The 18,809-nt window shown below is 40.4% G+C and overlaps 1 protein-coding gene across 1 annotated transcript in view; it reads right to left on the reverse strand.

The window, feature by feature from the left end:
- NALCN (sodium leak channel, non-selective) overlaps positions 1-18,809 on the reverse strand; it is a 232,873-nt gene that overhangs the window by 173,874 nt on the left and 40,190 nt on the right. Inside the window, exon 7 of the mRNA XM_057402107.1 lies at positions 6,180-6,334. Within this exon, the coding sequence (XP_057258090.1) occupies positions 6,180-6,334 (155 nt within the window). The remainder of the gene's footprint in view (positions 1-6,179; positions 6,335-18,809) is intronic.

The following is an 18,809-nucleotide window of genomic DNA, read 5'->3' on the forward strand; positions in this document are numbered from 1 at the left end:
ATGTAGCTGTAAGTGTACATCTGTAGATGATTACAGATAATTGCACCCATGAGGCATGTGGAATGATTACTAGCCAGATGTTACAAAAATCTGAATGCAAAAAGATCTGTACTGTGTGGAAAGCACAGGTAAGGAGGAAAACTGCTCAGGATCCAGCAACAGTAGGGGTTCTGGCACATTTGTATCAACATAGCACCCTTTCCAGCAGCACCCACATAGACACACACCTCTACCAACATACTTAGTGTGCCCCTGTTAGCAATTACTGACATGTTAAATATTGACTAAAGGTAAAGATAGGTGCACACTCAGATAAACAATGACATGGAAGACAGAAGTACTTATCATAATTCTTCAGTTGCCAAGTCTTGCATGCTCTTATTTAATTCAACAACTGTATTTATGCTTTTTAGATATATCAGATACAAATTCTTACACAAATACAATCACATACCTAATGAGTTGTACAATTACTGGGGCTTATTCACAAAACAAAGGCCATTTTTTCCTCAGTATTTAGCTCTACTTCTTTTGCGCTCTTCATGATACTGTTATGCTATCAGCTGCACCCTATGGAATTAAACACACCCAGGAAAACCACAGAGAAGAAGAGAATAAAATCAGAAGAAATAGCCCAGCTGTGAACATACCTGATGCTCTCAGCAGGAGACAAGGCTGAAGGCTGTTCTAATATGAAGGAAACATCAAACATTTCATAAGAGCCTGAATAAAAATCAGCTAAGAAGACAGAGAAAGAGAAGAGCTTGACAGTACTATAGAGCTACTGTCAATAGTAAGGAGCTTTGCCACCCACATCCATACAGCTAGCCAAGCCTTTCATTCATATCCTTTCGCTTACTCCCACTCAGCCCTACAGGTAGTATTCAAAAAATCTTTTAGGCATCCTGATGGATAAAAGACTTCATTTAACATGAAAGCTCCCACTGTATGAGAACAACACCTACTTAAGAAGTCAAGTTTTGTGTCAAACTGTTGGAAAGAGTACTCAGGTTTCTACTGAGTTCACGAGCAACTTGGTAGAAGAAAGCAGTAACTTCTTGTAGCCTCCCATCAGATGGAACCTGCAACATTTGAAGTCACCTCACCTAGGGGGACAGATTATTCTTTCTCTCCTATTCCTTCCTCCCATTTCAGAACTTCACAGAGAGAAGGATGCAAGGTATGGAGGCCTTAGCTAACCGGCTCTCCACTCAAATGTTTCATTAATTCTCCAGTTTCACAAGCAGTCACAAGGCAGACTGTTGCTCATAACTTTCCTAGAGGTATTGCCAGACAGAACTGCCCCAGCTTTTAGTGACTTCACTCTCATTAAAGATTACACTAGTAAAGCTGGCTAAACCAACTGGTGTTAATTTCGTTCTACATCTAGTATAGAAATACGTACACTGAAAGAGAGAGGCGATAAATGTAGATACATGCCGATGTGCACCATGTTTGAAAAATTACCTTCACAAACACCAGATGTAAGTATTATATTATTATATATATATATATTCAAAGTGTGCAGACACAGGACAGCCTATGCACAAATCTTACTGTATGACTGCTGAATCGAAGCAGGTTTTGTAAAGAGAGGAAAAGCACCTGATGGTCTACAACTTGATTTTAAAAGGCTTTTAACATTGTCTCACTATGACAACACACCAAAACAACACAAATATGTGTTGGTGAAATATTGCTAGGTGAAACTACTCTGTGATGGGTGCTATACCATTTGTTAAGTGTCCTTATGAGCAGCGACTAGTGAAACACTGTCAGAAAGGAAGACTGTCAAACGAGGGTCCAACGAAGTCTGATCTTGGTCTGGTTCTATTTATTTTTTCACTCTTGACTGGGCTGGTAGAAAACAAATGATACCCACCAAATTTCAATAAAAGTAAGCTAAGAGGCACTGAAAATATTCAGAAGGAAAGATTTAAAATTCCAGAAGATCTTTGCAAATAGAAGAAACAGTCTGGGAGAAAAGGTAAAGGCCTACATTTTAAAAGAAAGAATCAAGTAAACAAATAAAAATTAGGAAATAGCAATGGCAGCTCTTTTAAAAGGAAACAAGGGCTGTAACAAATCAGAAAAACATATGAATCACCCACAACATGCTGTTCTGAGAATGGAAAACATCTCACTGGAATGTAGAAAGTGTAATAGAGCTTAAAAAACACATAAAGTAACGGTTCTACTGGGGAATTCTGTAAGTGCTGCACTTTAACAAAGAGGTGTATCAGCTAGGGAGAGTCTAGGGAAGGACAATAAGAATAATTTAAGATAAAAAATGTCAGCCCTATAATGAAAGAAATTGCAAAAGAGAAAGATTCATGTTATACTTTAGGAAAATCTTCCTAGGGTACAGACAATGAAGCAGTGCAATAGATTGCCTGAAAAGATTGTGAAGTCTGCCTTGCATTGTTAGAGGATGTCTTAGATTATCTTGACAAGCCACATTTATCAGTAGTCTGTAACTGTGTTCTTCCTTAAACAATACAAACATACTTGCATAGAAACAGACAGAACAGAAAACCAGAACACCTCAAAACTAAAAATAGAAAAAAAATAGGAAATAAGTATACTGCCAAGTACTAAAATTTACACTACCATCTTTCCAATTTTCATCCCTTTAAAGCCAACGACATATATAAAAGTGGGAGCAGGATATCGCCAAAATTAACAGATTTTTCCAAATATGAAACCTCTTACTTGGCATACCCCTTATAGTATAAAAATCTCTATTAACTTTTATCTGATTGGGACAGCTTGGTTTTTACCCAGTAATAAAATTGTAAAAACATCCAACAAACTTTTTCTTTAAAGAGAGGAAAAATAACAGAAACATTCATAGCTTGTACTTATGTACTGCAAATTAAGTGGTACTAACTATCAGTAGCTGCCAAACTGTTGGTGCTCTTGTGATTTTTCTAATGACAGATTTCAGGAACCAACAGTACAGGCTGCATCATAGTGCCGGCAAGTAAAATATCAATGAATGTATACAACAAAATAGTATAATTACACAGAAAAGACCTACTGCATTACTTACCTGTTAACTGCACACAAAGGTGCATCACAAAACTGGGATTTATAAAATAAACTTGCTAGTTATAACCCTGTTTATAGCATTCACCATTTGAGTAAGCAAATTTAATATTTTGTGGTAAAGTGCTATGTCTTAGCAAGTTTATTAACCAGCTTTCAATTTATATTCAAAACTTCTAAGTACAGTACCAAGAGGTGCTATATCCTGGTTATCTATTTCTATACAAAAACTGTGCATCAGCTCAATGTCCGGCTGGAGACCAGTAATGAGTGGTGTCCCTCAGGGATCGGTGTTGGGACCGGTCTTGTTCAGCATCTTTGTCACTGACATGGACAGTGGGATTGAGTGCACCCTCAGCAAGTTTGCCGATGACACCAAGCTGTGTGGTTCAGTTGATAGGCTGGAGGGAAGGAATGCCATCCAGAGGGACCTTGACACGCTTGTGAGGTGGGCTGATGCCAACCTCATGAAGTTTAACCATGACAAGTGCAAGGTCCTGCACCTGGGTCAGGGCAGTCCCAGGCACAGCTACAGGTTGGGCAGAGAAGAGATTCAGAGCAGCCCTGCGGAGAAGGGCTTGCGGGTGCTGGTAGATGAGAAAGTGAACATGAGCCGGCTTCAGTGTGTGCTCGCAGCCCAGAAAGCCAACCGTATCCTGGGCTGCATCAAAAGGAGCGTGACCAGCAGGTCGAAGGAGGTGATCCTGCCCCTCTACTCTGCTCTTGTGAGACCTCACTTGGAGTATTGTGTGCAGTTCTGGTGTCCTCAACATAAAAAGGACATGGAACTGTTGGAACAAGTCCAGAGAAGGGCCATGGGGATGATCAGGGGTCTGGAGCACCTCCCGTATGATGACATGCTTAGAAAGTTGGGGCTGTTCAGGCTGGAGAAGAGAAGGCTGAGTGGAGACCTCATAGCAGCCTTCCAGTATCTGAAGGGGGCCTATAGGGATGCTGGGGAGGGACTCTTCATTAGGGACTGCAGTGATAGGACAAGGGGTAACGGGTTCAAACTTAAAGAGGGGAAGTTTAGATTGGATATAAGAAAGAAGTTCTTTACTGTACATTTGGTGAGGCACTGGAATGGGTTTCCCAAGGAAGTTGTGAATGCTCCATCCCTGGCAGTGTTCAAGGCCAGGTTGGACAGAGCCTTGGGTGACACGGTTTAGTGTGAGGTGTCCCTGCCCACGGCAGGGGGGGTGGAACTAGATGATCTTAATGTCCTTTTCAACCCTAACTCTTCTATGATTCTATGATTCTCAGTCTCCTAAGTCTACTAGAAATCTGATCTTTAAAATGCCACACTCAGAATGAGATATTGGTAAAATGCAGGACTGCAACTCAGGAGACCACAGCTTGAGCCCTGTTTTTTCCACCAGGTTTGCAGGCACCCTTGGATAAACTATTTCACCTGTCTTTGCCAACTTGCTCGCATCATTAAAAACATACTGACCTCCTTTATTATGCATTCTGAGCAACATTCACATCATCTACCCACTTAAACTGCTCTAAAGCATTGCATCTACTTTTCCCTGGTGACCAGGTAGGCTGCTAGAATAACAGCCTTCAACACCACAAATAATTTTACCTGTCAAGATAAAAAGGGTGATTTCAATCTGAGGCATAATTTTTCTGGTGATACATCTATCCCACACTACCCTGCTAAACCGTCTCGAACTAGAGAACAGGAGCATGGAGGTTTTTAGCTTACAGTCTGAATTTAGCTCTTCTTCACCTGCGCACGGCAGCACGCCACTAACTTAGGAATCTGAGAGTTTTCTCAGAGATCAGACAGGGTTATCCTTTGAGATATGCTGAAGAAAAAATTATATAAAAGATAGGTACTATCAGTAGTGCTATTCAGCTAGCAGTACTTGTAAAACTGATATGCTTCTGACTCCCAGAAGAAACAAAATGGAGTTTGGCTGAAATCGGGTTTTTCTCCCTTCTTTCTCAGAAGAAAATAGAAAGGACACAAATGACTGGTTTTGTTCAAAAAGTATCTGGTACCGACAGAGCACTTGTCTTAAGAGGACTCTGAGACTGTTTCTTCTAACTCTTAAGGCTCATTGTTTATATTCAGCAGCCTGGGAACCAACTGAAGTGATTTCAGCTGCAAAGGCTTTTGATATTCAAAACATCTTTTTGGGTTGCAGTCATTCAGTCATCAAATGCTTTTATTACCTTCAAGTTCAGCTGGAGCCAGGATAACCATCTAGAGCTCAAGCCAGAAAAAGTGGAAAAAGTAAAGCTTACTATAGAGTCAGAGAGCTGCATCAGAAAGACTATGGCCTGCAGCCATGCTTTGCCACTTGAAGGGACTTCCCTACCTGTGCCGAAACAAAAATTTATAGCTGCAGGCCCCTGTTGGACTTTCATCTGTTAAATGTGAGATATAACCACAATGTTCTGACAGGGTAACTTCACATTTTCCCTTTGGATACTGGTCTTGCCACGGCTGCTCCTGCCATTTTTCCCGAACTACTGTTCTACACTTGCTTCCCCATGGTGATGGCATGACACACTGCAGCAAGCAGAGAATGTAATCTCCTGTGCCTTTGAAGTGTCTTTTATAAAGAAAAAAAAAATGCACCTGTATTGCAAAATCTTTCTGACTCCAAGTCATTTTTCTGGGTGATGTTCTGAATTACACAATTTTGATCAAGATGGCCACAGATACACATAACCTCATTTTCTCCACCCGACCCCCTGGTTTATCTTTAGTACCAAGATGATTATCAAAGTAATTCTGGGTGGGGTTTTTTTTTTGCATAGGAATTACGACTAAAATTAGACAACTAGGATGAATTATATACTCTAAAATGAATCATAAATAAATCACAGAAATTAGTCATCACATTTGTTGGTGATAATCAATGCCTGACTCTTCTTAAATAAAAGACATTTTTTTAAAGTTATTTAAATCCTGGAATCCCAAGCAATGTAAAAATAGATGATAACTCTATCATTCCAAAGCAAATAGCAGAGATTCTTTTTCTGGCATGTGCTCTATCTGAGCAGAAGACTGATTGCACTCAATATCTTTTCAGCACAGACATGAGCTATATGTCCTATTTATTCATAAACATTTTTTAATGGATACTGAAATGGATTTTATCAGTAGGACAGACCTATCTCATTAAAGCCACTGTAGCCCAGCTCTTGCCTGCTTAGTCCCAGATCTTCGAGGTCCATGCATTTAAATCCAGGTGGGCACTGGTAACCTTCTTCTAGCTCTCTTGAACAGTGTGTATCTGGGATAGCTAAATTATTCCAGGTAACATTTCTGTGAAAAATACAAAATTAAGGTGTTACATAAATTCAGCCTATAGCAAAACTAAATACTTGAAAGCAAAAGGACTAAAGTGAAAAGTACAAAAGTACAGTAATTTGCTATTTAATGTTCTTTGGTATATGTTATTTTCATTAATTAAGCACTTACTGTAAAGGGCAAGCTAATTCCCTTCTAAGATTTCAGACTTATGTAATAATAATACAAATACTAACAGCAGAAGTTTCATACTAATGCCTAGAACCCCATAAAAGATTGAGACTCTCCAAGACAGAGGAGTTAGCATTCAGCTGCTCCAACTGCTTTTTAATACAATTTGGACACTTACTGCTTCAGGCTCCTTTGCAGATCCTAACAGGGTGTTCAACTGCAGTCAATACTGTCTTAAGACTTTCACAGACACTACCTGAGCTAGTTTTGACATTATTTGAAAGGATCACTGCAGATGACCCATCAGCCACCTGAGTATGTATTCATCTTATATCATGGTCAGACCAGGTTTCCACCACAGATGAACAGTTACAGTCACAGGCAAGAGGTCAAAATCACTACATGTTTAGTGCAATTAGCATCTAGGTATTACTGTGACTGAAACAGATCTGATTCACTTTTTGGTCAGTCCAGTCATGATTTGGTAGAACACGTGAAAAAATCTGAACAGGTTTGAACTGGTTCAAACTGATTTATGTTGGTAAACATAACACTGAAAAATAGGAAGATCATGAGACGAGGGGCAGCACCACAATACAGTGGCCATGTTTTACTGTTGCCAGAGACTGAGTATCACTTGTCTTGCAGCTCCTCTTGCACCTGGAGCTGAGCTGCCAGATGCCCTTCATGCTGCACCACAATGGGAATTCAGTTCAGCATTAAGAGACATAGAAACTAAAAGGAGAGGGAGGACAAGTCTGTAGTGTGTAGTCTGTAGAGCAGGATGTCTTCATGTGGCATGCACACATGAAGCTGGGTATCCAAGTACTCCCAAATTTCAGTAAGAAGCTCAGGCAGTTGATGCTGTATTTACAGCACCAAATTAATAATTGCAATACATAGTCCTTGCCAAGACCAAACACTTGTAGCGCCATTTCCCATGAAGTAGTTTAATTAAAAGGTAATGTTTCTATGGACATTAAGAGGAACCATTCTATGATTATCAAACTGTCCCCCCCCCATCCTGAGCAGGCACCTGTTAAAGTCTACAAAACAACACAGCACAGTATTACAGCACAGACATGACGATTCATGTTACTTGTGCTATGAGTCAGCTGGTTAAACCACACTAGAAAGGTTTCAGTAAGACACAGCTCCAACTCTGCTGAAATGGCACACAACTAAGCAACATCTGTTTTTCTCCTTGCTTGTATTCTCTCATCCAGCAAATGAAAATCCTGATTTTTGTTCAGTCCTAGGGCAATTTCAAATCAGACTTGAAAAGCTAATCATGGTGAGTTCTGATCTGAGAAAAAAACAGTCAATAGCATCTTCCATTCATGTTCAGGTTGATTCTGACTTCCTGGTCACAGCACAGACTTTTGATACAGAAAAACTCGAATTGCTGAAAGTTACAAAGAAAATCTTGTAGCATTCACCCCATTATCCTGAGGCTTCTGACCAGTGCCTTAAAATCATTTTAATTAATCTTGCTTGTCCACAGAAAAGGTGAAACTTTTCACTCTGCCCTTTAGTAAAATTAGTATCTTATTGTTCTTTGGCAAGTCCTTTTAATCTAACTCACAGATGCATTTTGACAACTAAATTGGGTGAACAGAAGCTTTAATTATTTTTCTTGCTTTATGCGCTGCATGTGATAGCAATAGATTAGTCTAAATCTGTCAGTGTGAAACGAAAGCTTCCCACAAATTTTTCCTAGGCAATTATAAATGCAGAGAAATAACTGCAGTTGCACCCATTCTGTAGTCATTTCTTCATGACACCTGAGAGGTATGCATATCTGCATGGATGCATATATCCACACAGACACATACGGTTCCAGCTGAAGTTTTAAAGGAACACTGTGCATAAATGGGAAGACAGACAGATATACAAGCGTATGTGTACTCTTTTCACCCTTTTGCAAATATAGTCAGCATATCACTCAAGGATGTAAAAATTCATCTGTACACACTAATTCCTTTATACAGGACTATGTTAATTCATACCCAGTTGTATGCTTTAAGTATGTTAGATTTATGATACTCTCATCTAAAAGCCATTATAATATGTAGGATTATTATAAGACAACATTTTAGAAATATTTTCAGAAACAAAAATTAATTCATTGGCTCAAGCAGATACAGAACCTGGGCTCCTGATAGCTAATGAATTTTACATTATGGTTTCCATTAGAAAATCCCTCAGATCCAAGAGGGTAACAGCATGAGAGCATATTATTAAAAGTATTGCTGGCTCAATCACTACAATGCAATGCACTCATTTTAAGTGTTTTACTTAAACCCAGGTTATTTTTATATCACATCACACCTCCTTCTGAAGAAGAAAAGCCATGCACAGAGTATGAGTTAGGCTAAAAAATGAAAAATCTTTGCTTACAGTAATTGTACCTATACAGATATACGCCTTTTTTTTGACCAGTGTCACTAGGCAATTTGTGTTCTGCCTCAGACAGTAAATTAGCATAGAATAGTCTACACGGACAAAACAATATTAGACATATAGTCTAGAAGTAGCTAGAACACCACAAGATGTTTTCAATATAAGATGATTTAAACTGGTTTATTACTTCATAGGCTATACTCAACATGAACTAAATACTGAGATGCTGATTCAGCACATAACTAGTTTTCAGCATCTCAGAAAATTGATTAGACAACGTGCTTAAGCTGAACAGGGTGCCTTGATGAAGTTATGAATTCTTGCAACACGACCAAAGGAATAATTCATCCCAACAGACCAAATGAATATTTCTATGCAGAGTATTCAACGTGTATGTAGTACAACATCTACACAACAGCTGCACTGAGAAATTAGTTCTGCACAGGAACGCAAAGGATGGAAACGGAGATAATCGGCTCCACATCACGTGTTAAGAATCCTTCAATCAGGTTGCTGCAAAAGTCACAGGAGTGCTACTCTGATGTGTTTTTAACTGCCTGAAGAACATTCTGACTACATATATACATATGTACAGCACGAAAAGAACCTGAATCAATGTGTCCTGGCAGTACATGTCCCTGTTTTCCATGGCACCTGCAGTGAAACTTGGTCTTTCAACTACTGTGTGCTCATGCAAGCACAACTTCTCTTTGAGCACAATCTCTTCATCAGGCTGTTCTTCAAAGACAGGTTTTGACAGCCTAAAAGAAAAATTACCCAAGGCAGTTCCTAACTTCCTATTTTCTGGTAGCCTGACCTTCTCTACTTAAAATAGAAATGGAGAAAAAAATGGGATTTTTTTATTCTGGTTTCTATTAATTTTATAAACTATCACCAGAAACCCATTCAAAATTACCAATCTACTCATGCAGTTTCCAGGTCCAGAAAATTACAGAAAAAATTAAGAAGGATATTTATTCATAAGGTATTATAAAAACCATTCCAAATGGTCACACAGGTAAAAGAAGTTGATAACTACAAATGAATTAGCTGGAGCTAAAGGATTTGCTATATTAGCTGAAAGGAACCCTGTGTCTGCCTCTGCACCAAAACCAGGCACTGCACAGCTGCTGACTAAAGAACTACTGTGTTAGTAAAAATACCATAGCAGACATAAAAAATGGCTGGCAGATCACAAAACAAGTAGCAACTGTACAGCTTCCAAATGGGGAGCAATGCATTAACTGGGATCTCAGAGGAATTGGCACTGGGTTCCGTTCATTAGTGACATAGGGGACTGTGTGAACCCCACTTCATCAAAATCACACAAAGCACATGTTGAAGGATCACAAAAACCTTTGGGAATAGAGAAAGATTATGTAGCTCAGAAGAGCTTAAAGGTTACTCTCAGAAACTGTGATTTAATGTCAAATAATGAATTCAGAAAGTGATAGAACCTAAATGCAAAATGGACAATGTTGCATAGAAAGTACTAATATAGGCTGGGATCAGGTGATGAGAGAGAGATTCCTTTTTAAGATATCAAGAATTTATAGCTTCCTCTTCTGCTGCATGAATTTAGATGTCTAACTCTGAGCACGCAGTTTGGAAAAAAAAAGTCCATTACTACACATTTTTCTAATAGATGCTTCTGTTTTGCCATACTGGCAGAACACAAGGCAAAAGCACCAAGCCAGTGAGAATATAGCAATAAACCTAAAATAAACCAGGAAGAGAGCACAGCACTCTATGCTTCAGAAAAAAGCTCCCACAGCTCAAATTCAATTGATTTAAATATCATTTAATGAAGTAATACTATTGTTCTACATTGCCTTTAGATCAGTTACCTCATGAGTATTATTAATATTGCTCTCTCATATTATACAGGTGAATGACATCTAATTAATTTGTCGTTATTGTGAAAACCAGTTCTGTGAAACACCTTCATACCATTCTAGATAATTATTACAGCCTATTAAAATTTTTAAAAGATTTAAATTCTATATCAGTATTTGATGAAATGACACAAGCTGGATTCACAGTGGGAAAATAAGGTCAGCTGTGTCATAAGCATCCTGATTTTAACAATGTTTTTGGAGTTCTCTTTGAAACACAAAAATATAAAGGCAAGATATGTATAGACTGGCAGATAAATGACAATGGAACTTGTCAGGTCACAATCAGCTATAGAAATTCTAGGGTAATTTCTAGAGTAGCCAATACTAACCTTTTTCTTGCTGACTTCTCACTACTACATTTAATCATATAAAAGAGAATTTCACATCAAATACAGAATAAGCTCTGTTTACCCATAAACACTGCATTTTAGATTTAAAGCTCCCTCCTGTAACTGAGTCCATGCAAATACCCAAGTTTTTTAACTCAATTTGATTTTCATCACACAGATTGCTAGTACCATTTTGGATGCCTATGGGTAACCCTCTCAACTTTTGGATCCTGATCTAGGAGGTCCCAGGTCTCTGTAGGTCCTGTGCCACACGTGAGACCCCTGTGTCATACTAGAGTATCTTGGACACATTAGGTATTTCAACTAACACTAACTGCATCAGGCCCTTCAAATTAAAAAAGAAAACCAACCGTTTCCTATGATCAATAAGCAAAGTCATCAGCCTTAATTTGCTTTCCCCCTATACCATTATACAGTTCTAGAGCACAGAACCTTGTTTTCCAATCAAGAGACTTTCCTTAAGGAAGACAATTCACAAAAATTAAAAAATAAATAAATAAAGATACCCCTAGCAAATCCATAATTAATGGTTGTAATTTTATATGAATAACAACCAGGAAAGGTTCCTTTGACAACATTATACCAGTAACATCGTGCAGAAAGGAAGTTTTAATTAACTTTTCTATTTAGAATATGTCCTCTTAAAAGTTCAGATAGCTCATACCAACTACTATACAGCTGCTACTATCACTGGGAAGGTAAAAATATTTCTTTCATATTCCAAGAAATGCTTTTTTCAGAGACTCTGGGAATTCAAAAGACAAGAAGCCTAGATGGAAAATGTTTGCTTTTCATCTGGCTTTATGTAAAAAAAAAAAAAAAAAAGTAGAAGGCTTGACGTTTATTTGTTGCTTGATGACCGTGAGACCAATCTAAGTTCCCAGGCAAACTTCATTTCACTTGTCCTTTTAAAAGTGTCTTTTATTTCCAAATCCTTATCTTAATTCTTACTGTGCTAACCCAATCCAGTCCATTTGCTGCAGTGGGAATTTCTGAACATTCAACTGCTATTAACTGATGGTTCCTAGACAACTTCCTTACACTACCACGCTTTTTGCAGAAATCTAACAATAACAGCCGCTCCTGACAATTGTTGGAATAATAATAGTCTGGAATAATAATAATAATATTTATATTATTTATATTAATATCTGGAATAATAATAATATTTATAAGAACTTTGTGTCATGAAGTTTTCTAATGATCATTTACATAATTATTATCACATTATGACCTCAGCCTAACAAGGAAAATATTAATGTATAAATCAGTGATACTGATATTTCTAAAATTTGCAGTACTAGTTTCTCTTTATATTGGGCATAGGGTTTTTTTCAAAGTGTACTTGCTGTCAGCTAACTTTCCTGTCACTGAAGTCAGACACATATATAACCATTAACTTCAGTAAAAGGGAGTCATACTATAATGGAGTTCCACTGATAGATCTTCTAGCTTGTGCAGAAAGAGAAGGCAATTTAGGCCAATGTTGCTGCCAGAGTAATTACAAGTTTTAGATAATCCAATAACAGTATCATCTGAAATCATTGGCGACAAAGAAATTTTCAGGGAGTACTTATCTGACTTAAGGATTACAGATACGTCTAGGCACAATTCTTCCTCTTATATTTTAAAATCTTAGTATTCCAAAGGGTCATTTTTAAAGGTCTAAAAAAATCATGTACAGAACCAGCTTCCTGATTTTAATCTGGGAACAAAATCTGGTTTATCTTTTAAACTGTAAGTGTAAAAAATCATCCATATTTAATGTTTCTCATAATTATATCTGCAATTCTAACAATATAAAGATTTCAAACCTTTCTGGTAACAGATTGTCTCTGATATCCACTTATTATTTTTATCACATTAGAAAATAAGATAGGGCATGCTTAAAGGATTCACAACTTTAGGATGACTACAAACACAAAGCTTAAGCTTTGGCAACGTTACATATTTTACATTGTAACTTGGCAAACACAGATATCACTACTCAAGAATTAGTAACTGAGAAGAATATCAGACATCATCTGCCAGGGATAATTATATTCAAATCAACAGACCCAAATAACTGAGAGCATCTCTCATCCCTCCCATTAATTTTTAACAAATCTTGAAATAGCAGGGAAATTCCAGAAGCATCCTATTGTGCCATTAGTTTTATAGAACAAGCAGCACAACGGGTTATCCTTACATCAACCAAGACAAAAGTGAGCTGATACAAAGTCTAACTGATAAAGAATAAAGAACATAAATGACAGGCAGTATAGATTTAGAGAAAATAATTCTCATCATTCTAACATGAATTTGATAAGGTTACAGACTTTTCCAATAAAATTGCCTTGCTTAGACTTTATAAAGCAATTCATTCAATAATGAATAACTGATAAAAAAGTTGGCACTATGTAATATCAATAAAGCACATGCTAAATGGGCTGGAAACTGATTAACTGACATGTCAGAAAGATACTTGCCAGTGAAATGATGATCATGATCTACCATAATCAATGAAGGAGAAACAGGTATAATAAAATTAACAATATGGATAGAAACAAGTAACAGTGAGGACAGGGCAGTCTGACAAGTTATCAGGATCATTTGGTTACCTGGATATGATAAATGTGCTTTGATACAGCCAAATGTAAAATTATAGAGGTAGAATCACTGAAAGCAAACATTATGGCCCATGGAATAAAAGGGATAAAAAAGTATGGAAATACTGTATTATAGAATACAGATGCTATGTGAGAGTTTGAGATAAGCAGGTATGATAGGGCACCCTCTCCTATCTGTTCCAACAACCTCATGGCAAGAAAGAGACAGTGCTTTCCCAGAATGTACAAGCAGAACAATAATGAATTAATGTCCCTCTCTGTATGACACTCATACAAATGATGATTAACACTGCATACAGGTTTATTTTTTTTATATTTGAAAAATTTAGGAAATCACACAAAACCATGAAAATGAGAACACTGAAGAACATGCTTTTCACTAAGAGATGTAAAGAGCTAAATAATGTTAATTTATTAAAAAGCATATTGAAAGATGCCTCAGTTGTTGTAAGTGGATTCACAGAGAGTAAATACTGGGAATTAAGGTGCTGCGTAATCTAGCATAAAAAGAGCATAACAAAAATAGAAAGCTAACAGTTGAAGCCAGACAAATTAAGATGACAAATTATGAAGATATTTTTTTAACAGTGAAACAGTTTTTGGCATAAATAAAAAGTTCCCTTGCTTATAAATTATTCTGCCAACTAACAAAGAATAGACCTATCTACAAGAAACACTGGAGGTCAGACGCAAGCTATAAGGTTTCATAGAGGTGACACAAAACGAAGTCTGCCTATATGATCTGTTTCTTCAGGGAGGACCTTATCACTCTCTACAACTGCCTGACAGGAGGATGGAACCCTGAGGTGGCTGGGCTCTGCTCCCAAGGAACAAGGGATGGGACAAGAGGAAACAGTCTCAAGCTGCACAAGAGGAGGTTTAGATGGAGATGAGGAACAACTCCTTCCCCAAATGGTGCTCAGGCAGCAGAACAGACTGCCCAGGGCAGTGCTGGAGTCACCGTCCCTGGAAGTGTTCAAACACAAGGCCCTCAGTGACATGGTTTAGTGGTGGTCTTGGCAGTGCTGGGGAATGACTGGACTTGATGATCTTAAAGGTCTGTTCCAAACCAGGTGATTCTATGATTCTATGACTCTAAATTCAACATATAGATACTGTAATACCTTAGTACTGCTAGTGTATTTTCTTTCAGTGTATTTGCCCCAAGGTACAGAGATTTTTATATATTACTATTCAGTTCAGATCTTTTATTTATTATACATTCAATTTCAGGTTTCAGTATCAGATTTTTTTAAGTTTTCACAGTCCTCCAGTAGAATCATAGAATAGTTAGGGTTGAAAAGGACCTTAAGATCATCTAGTTCCAACCCCCCTGCCATGGGCAGGGACACCTCACACTAAACCATGTTACCAAAGGCTCTGTCCAACCTGGGCTTGAGCACCGCCAGAGATGGAGCATTCGCAGCTTCCTTGGGAAACCCATTCCAGTGCCTCACCACCCTAACAGGAAAGAATTTCTTCCTTATTTCCAGTCTAAACTCCCCCTGCTTAAGTTTGAACCCATTACCCCTTGTCCTATCACTACAGTCCCTAATGAAGAGTCCATCCCCAGCATCCCTATAGGCCCCCTTCAGATACTGGAAGGCTGCTATGAGGTCTCCACTCAGCCTTCTCTTCTCCAGCCTGAACAGCCCCAACTTTCTCAGCCTGTCTTCATGCAGGAGGTGCTCCAGTCCCCTGATCATCCTCGTGGCCCTCCTCTGGACTTGTTCCAACAGTTCCATGTCCTTTTTATGTTGAGGACACCAGGACTGCACACAATACTCCAGGTGAGGTCTCACAAGAACAGAGTAGAGAGGCAGGATCACCTCCTTCGACCTGCTGGTCACACTCCTTTTGATGCAGCCCAGGACATGGTTGGCTTTCTGGCCTGCAAGTGCACACTGCTGGCCCATGTTCACTTTCTCATCTACCAACACCCTCAAGTCCTTCTCCACAGGGCTGCTCTGAATCTCTTCTCTGCCCAACCTGTAGCTGTGCCTGGGATTGCTCCAACCCAGGTGCAGGACCTTGACCTGCAATCACTGACCACAACTCTTTGCATGCAGCCAGTTCTTTATCCATGGAGTGCTCCACCTATCAAATTGATGCCTCCCGAATTTAGAGACAAGGATGTCATGCGGGACAGTGTCAAACGCTTTGCACAAGGCCACATAGATGACATCAACTGCTATACCCCTGTCTATCAGTTCCATAGCCCCATCATAGAAGGCCACCAAATTGGTCAGGCAGGCTGTTTGTGAAGTGAAGCCATGCTGGCTGTCACCAAGCACCTTGTTGATTTTCATGTGCCTTAGCATGCCTTCCAGGAGAATCTGCTCCAAGATTTTGCCAGGCACAGAGGTGAGACTGACAGGTTTGTAGTTCCCTGGGTCATCCATTTTCCCCTTCTTGAAAATGGGGGTTATATTTCCCTTTTTCCAGTCGTCGGGAACTTCACCTGACTGCCATGATTTCTCAAATATGATGGCCAGTGGCTTCGCAACTTCATTCACCAGCTCCTTCAGGACCCGCAGATGGATCTCATCAGGACCCATGGACTTGTGCACGTTCAGATTTTTAAGATGGTCTCGAGCCAGTTCCTCTCCTACAGTGGGCGCCAGGTCTTAATTCTCACAGTCCCTGCATCTGCCTTCCAAGACTTGGGTGGTGTGGTCAGAGCCTTTGGCAGTGAAGACTGAGGCAAAGAAGTCATTCAGAACCTCAGCCTTCTCCAAATCCTGTGTAGCCAGTTCTCCTGACAGCTTCCAGAGAAGGCCCATGTTGTCCCTAGTCTGTCTTTTATTTTCAATGTACCTATAGAATCCCTTCCTGTTATCTTTCACATCCCTAGCCAAGTTTAATTCCAGCTGAGCCTTAGCTTTCCTAACCTGGTCCCTAGCTTCCCAGACAACATCCCTGTACTCTTCAGAGGCCACCTGGCCTTCCTTTCACCTTTTACAAGCCTCTTTTTTCCTTCTAATTTTCCTCAGCAGCTCCTTATCCATCCAAGGAGGTCTCCTGGCCCTCCTGCTGCACTTCCTTCTAGTTGGGATGCAACACTCCTGAGCTTGTAGTAGGTGACTCTTTAATATCAACCAACAGTCTTGGGCCTCCCTGCCCTCTAGGGCTATTTCCCATGACACCTTACTAAGCAGGTTCCTGAAGAGGCCAAAGTCTGCTCTTTTGAAGTCCAGGGCAGTGAGCTTGCTGCATGCTCTTCTCACTGTCCTGAGAATCTAGAATTCAACCATCTCATGCTCACTGTAACCAAGGCTGTCCTAGTGTCACGTTTCCAACCAGCCCTTCCCTGTTGGTGAGCATGAGGTCAAGCATGGCACCTCACCTTGTCAGCTCCGCTATTACTTGCAGAAGGAAGCTGTCTTCCACACAATCAAGGAACCTCCTGGATTGCTTGTGCCAGACTGTACCGTCCTTCCAAGAGATGTCAGAGTGGTTGAAGTCACTCATGAGAACAAGGGCCTGCAAGCATGAGGCTGTTCTTATCTGTCTGTAGAGTGCTTCATCCAGAGTCCTCTTGGTCAGGTGGTCTGTAACAGATCCCCACAGTAATGTCCCCCACCACTGTTCTCCCTTTAACCCTGACCAACAAACTCTCTGTGGACTGCTCACCTGTCCCCAGACAGAGTTCCATACTCTCCAGCCTATCCCTAACAGCCCCTTTAGGGCAACTCCCCTCCCCGCCTGCCAGGCCTGTCTTTCCTAAAGAGCCTGTAACTTTCCATTCCAACACTCCAGTCATAGGAGCCATTCCACCATGTTTCTGTGATGCCTATTATATCATACCTCCATAGATGTGCACACATCCCTAATTCCTCTTGTTTGTTGCCCATACTACGGGCATTTGTATAGAGGCATCTGAGCTGAGCTCCAAATGAAGGTGGCTCATTGGCTGGAGCGGCTGGAATATCTCTACCTTGCTCCAAGCATTTATTATAGGTGCTGGCAACCGACTGGGTGTGTTGGGATGGAATGATGCCCCCCTCCCACAACACTTCTAGTTTAAAGTATCCTTTGACCAGTCTGGCAAGCCTCCTACCAGAAGTGCTCTTCCCTTTCATTCTCAGATGAGCTCCACCAGCCTCCACTAGACCTGGCCTACTAAATTGAGTCCCATGTTCTAGATACCCAAACCCCTGACTATGGCACCACCATTCTAACCATTTATTAACCTGGCCAATCCTCCTAGCCTTTTTAAGGTCCTCCCCTATATCCTGGAGAATTGTTGAGAAGACTATCTGAGCCCCAGAGCCCCTAACCACCTCTCCCAGGGCTTTGCAGTCCTTTATGTTCTCCGGGCTACTGCTATCTATATCACTAGCACCCACATGGATCACTAGAAGTGGGTAATACTCCGTGGGACTTACTAGAGCAGACAGCCTCTCTGCAACATCCCTGATCCAAGACCCTGGCAGGCAACACACCTCCCTTGAGACTGGGTCAGGCCGACAAGTGGGTGCCTCAGTGCCTTTCAAAGTAGAGTCCCCTACCACTATGACCTGCTGCTTTTTCCTGCCAGCACCAGTAGAGATCTTTACCAGTGCACCAGCTGGTTGTTCATGGTGCAAGTGTGTTTCCTCATCACCCCCTGCAGGACAGCAAAGCAGTTCTGCGTGGGGAAAACAGATTGAGGAGAAAGCCCCTTGCTTTTAATGTCCTATTCCTCCTTTTTTTGTTAGTTTTTTTTTTTTGTTACTATTTCCTAGCTTCCTTGTGTTAGCGGCCTCCTTCTTCCCTCCATGAGCTACAGGGGGACGCTTGAGGCCCCTGCACAGTTTGGGCCTGGAGCAAGCAGTCCTGCTTCTTCTCATCTTCCGTGACTTCTTGAAGCCTATTGACAGCGGTCCGCAGCTCAGCCACCTGCTGCAGGAGGGCCTCCACCAGGGAGCACCGAGTGCAGCCCTGCCCATTGTGCACCCTCCTCTCAGGAGACCAGCGCAGGCACTCCCTACACCCCGAGCTCTGCACTGCAGCCTCTCCCCTCTCATCGGCTCTGTCTGGGTGCCTACGCTGCCACCGCCGGGGCAGCCAGAGCAGA

Source organism: Pezoporus wallicus, unplaced genomic scaffold (genome assembly GCF_028554395.1).
Source record: "Pezoporus wallicus isolate ANWC-B61680 ecotype Strahan unplaced genomic scaffold, APGP_CSIRO_Pwel_v1 contig_6520, whole genome shotgun sequence".
Lineage (NCBI taxonomy): Eukaryota > Metazoa > Chordata > Aves > Psittaciformes > Psittacidae > Pezoporus > Pezoporus wallicus.